Source organism: Charadrius vociferus, unplaced genomic scaffold (assembly GCF_000708025.1).
Source record: "Charadrius vociferus isolate BGI_N301 unplaced genomic scaffold, ASM70802v2 scaffold999, whole genome shotgun sequence".
Lineage (NCBI taxonomy): Eukaryota > Metazoa > Chordata > Aves > Charadriiformes > Charadriidae > Charadrius > Charadrius vociferus.
In genome coordinates this window covers 714,279-717,879 of record NW_009658627.1, presented here as the reverse complement: position 1 = coordinate 717,879, position 3,601 = coordinate 714,279, and the positions used below count along the sequence as shown (strand labels likewise).

General features: G+C 48.0%; 1 protein-coding gene across 1 annotated transcript in view; it reads right to left on the bottom strand.

Annotated features, from left to right (window-relative positions):
* DERL3 (derlin 3) overlaps nt 1-559 on the bottom strand; it is a 6,167-nt gene extending 5,608 nt beyond the window's left edge. The window contains exon 1 of the mRNA XM_009893233.1: nt 522-559. Coding sequence (XP_009891535.1) covers nt 522-559 — 38 coding nt within the window. The remainder of the gene's footprint in view (nt 1-521) is intronic.
* Nucleotides 560-3,601: the final 3,042 nt, after the last annotated feature.

Below are 3,601 nucleotides of genomic sequence, written 5' to 3'. Positions count from 1 at the left end.
AAGAGCGGGCCCGGTGCCGGGTGTGTGCAGGGGAAGGCTGAGCTGTCAGCAGAGCCTCAGTGAGCCCCGAGACTCCCCTTTAAACCTTTAGTTAATGGGAAATGAACTGGCCGGCGGGGGTCAGGGAGGGAATCTTCATGTTCTCCACCACCTCGGCCCTGACTGACTGCCCTTGTGATGGAGAAAAAACCCAGCTGGGCATCGAGGGGACGTTAAAGTAACGTACAGGGGGAGAAGAGAAGAGGCAGGTGGGCACCCGTGGGACCAGGGGACGGGTTCCTGAGTGCCCCGGGGCTGAGAGCCGGCTCTGCCCTGGCTGCTCTGGGGGGAAGGAGAAACTGCTCCAAGCCAGAGCTGCCTCGAGGATCCTGGAGCCGAAGGACGAACTTGTACCTTGAACTGCAGCAGCGTCAATAAGCCTTGGCTGTGTTGTTACAGGCTTTTGGTGGGAGCTGGGATGGGTGAGAGAACTCCGGCAGGCGAGAAGAGCTGAGCTTACAAGGAAAGAGACAGTTCCTCACCAGGGCCAGGAGCGCTGCAAAGCATTGCCCATCTTCATGTGGCCATTTCAGCCCAAATGCCCTGCTCCTGCAGCTCGGCCCATCAGCATGCCACAGGGCTGGCAGCCCCAGCAGAAGGGGCAACTGAGTGGAAGAACTGAGGGTGAAGAAATGAACGGTGAATGAAATAAATGAATAAATATCCTGCTCCTTTGGATGGGGGATTAGAGGTTTCCTATCTGCTCTCACTGCCTGCAAGCAATGCCAGCCAGAAGCTGAATTCAAGCCCTGCGATTCCTGCCTCTTGTTTGAACCAAGGCTGGGGTTGAACATTGGGACCCTCTCTGCTGGAAGGGGGTCATCATCCCCCAGTCCCACTAGCTCCGCAGAGATGAGAATCCACATGATCAATCCCACTTACTCCCTGTGGAGGACTATTGCAAATCAGACATTGCATGAAATCTTAAAAAAAGTCACCAGTTTTTCATTTTTCTCTTTTTCTCTTGTTTGCCAGCCAAAACTGGAGAACTCTTACTTGTCTGGGCTTCTATCTAAGGCCTTCTTTTCTAAGATTCATAGGGAGAAGGGGGAAAAGCAGAAGGGGGAAAAGCAATGAAATGCATTGGGAAGCTCACTGTCTCGCACTGGAAGAGGCCAAACAAATCTCGGTGACACCACCAGTTCCCAGGCTGCTTTCTGCACATGACCTCACTCCCATCGGAGCTCAGCCAAGCTGACTTCATGCACTACAGTACGCCCAGGGGCAGCTTTAGTCTTTATTACAATCCTTGTCACATTTTATGGGTTTTGGGAATTATGTCCTTCCACAACTTCACATCAGCCTAGCCGCAAAGCCGAGTTCACATGATAAACCTTTGTAGTGATGCCGACAAGCCGCTTTCTATCAAATAATGGAATCTAACTAAAAGCCCAGAAAAAAAGCAAACCCAGACTCTTTGTCTCAGCTGCAAGAAGGTATGAGGGCCTGCCCAAACAGAAACACTGCTCAGGAGTTTCTTTGATTTCCTCCTGCCTTGTCCTGTTGTCCTCCCCCTGCCCAGGGACCCAAAGCAGATGTAAGCACCGGTCTGAGCAGTAATGATGTGCTGTTGCTGCCTGCCGTCTTCTCGGTTCCCCTTCCTTTTGGAAGCAATTGAATTCATGTCAATGTGCAGCATCAGTTTCAAAACGCAAGACAGCAGAAACTCAGAGTTTCCATAAAAATATGTCTGATGCCCAGACTTCAGTCCTTTTTGCGTGGACTTTGAAAAAGGTCTCTGTCTGGGGGCTCTTGGAGCTGCCCAAGGAACTAACTGGAAGAACTCCCATCTCTAACCTTTGCTCAAGTCACTTACAGGAAGAGCTGAAACATGATGGTACCAGAAGCAGCTCTCTTCTCCAGACAGTATTTACTGATTCTGCATCTACCTAGTGATAGCAACCTGCTGTACTGTAAACGTTTACAATCCACAAACCCACTCACAAGAAAATATTCCTGGAAAAGAAGAACTAGTGTGTGTTGCACACTCACCACTGTGGATTCATTTGACCTTTGATTTAAAAATATACATATTTCCTGAAAGGAAATGGTTTTGCACATACACAGTGACAGACCGCTACTGGACCCTCCTATTACCTCTGTCTTTGTTTTCCCCATTTCTGAGGTGATTTTAAGGAACATGCAAGTGTTTGCCTGGGATTGCAGGTAAGCTTAACCCTGCAGCAGAAACTCCACAGCTTCCTGTCTCAGTTTCTGCAAACCAAAATAGCAAAGAGTTAGAAAACAAAGAAAAAAGCTATGAACTCTCCCCATGAGTTAAACAGCACATAAACCTCAAGAAGGCACATGAGCAAAGATAAATGGGCTGTTGCAGTGTTCATCTCTTTTGTTTGTAGTAAATTATTGTGTGTAATTCATGTTTCCTGTCCATAAATGCCAGAGGAACTTGAAGACATGGAATCCATTCTAATTTAGTAAAGACAAAAACAACTTTTGAGCCCATCTGGAACTTGTTTTTATCATAATTGTTTTGGGCTCTGTAACGAGTTTAAGATCTAACTGCCCTCACTAATTGTTTCAAGAATAAACAGATGCTTTGTTTAAAGGCAGTAGCCCCCATTTTGCCCAGCGCAGCACTCCCTGGGGTCGCAGGATGAAAGGAACTGCGTGCCATGTCAGCACAGGCCTTAACGAGCATTGGCGCCCAGGCCAGGGGTGCTCACCCCTGTCAGCATCTGATGGGGCAGGAAACCAGGCCCCAGACACGCACTTGATGAGTGTCCAGACAGTGACATGTGTCCTCTGCTTTTTAACACCACTGGCATTTTGTTTGTAAATTCATCTGATGACCTTTTGCAACGTGCTCTACTGTGACAAGTCACACCTAGCCTGATGACACATAGTCACCTCCTCCAGCTGGGCTATAGGGCACACAACAGAGAGAGATCATTCCATGGCCACCTAATGCCAAGCCCCTTGGCTGGAGTAATGCTCCATCCCCCTGCAGTAGAGCCTCAATTCTTGTCTTCATTTGAATGCAAGGATACCCCCCCACACCACCCACTCATCCCCCATCAGGATATGAAACTATGCAAGTTCTGTACAAGGTCTCACCCACCCTAGTGCTCCCCAGGACATGCCACACCTGAGATCCCTGTTAGCCCCAGTGTAGAAGAAGTCACTGTATGACTGATGCACTAGGAACAGATTCAGAAAGAGCAGCATTGAGCTCCCCTACAAGTGAGCCACAACAGCCAGAGGGACCTTACTGGAAGGTTATTTCCGCTCTCAGACTCAGTCCTCGGTGGCATGGACAACAGGTGCCAAGATCCATCACAGAGTAGTCACTAAGAGTTTCTGCTCCAATTTTGGAAACAAGGCTCCATGAACCCATTCTGCATAGATAAGCTGTGTGATCATAACTGCTCGAGGCACTTGAAACGTTTACTTTTCAATGTTTAACGGCCATATATAAATTCTTTCTCTCTCATTGAAGGATTTCCTGTCCCAGATCAGCTAACTCTACATTGTGATGGCTAAAGTCAGGAGAAAGTGAATCATACAAAATCGGATGTTTCTTTTTATTTGTTTGTTTGTTAGA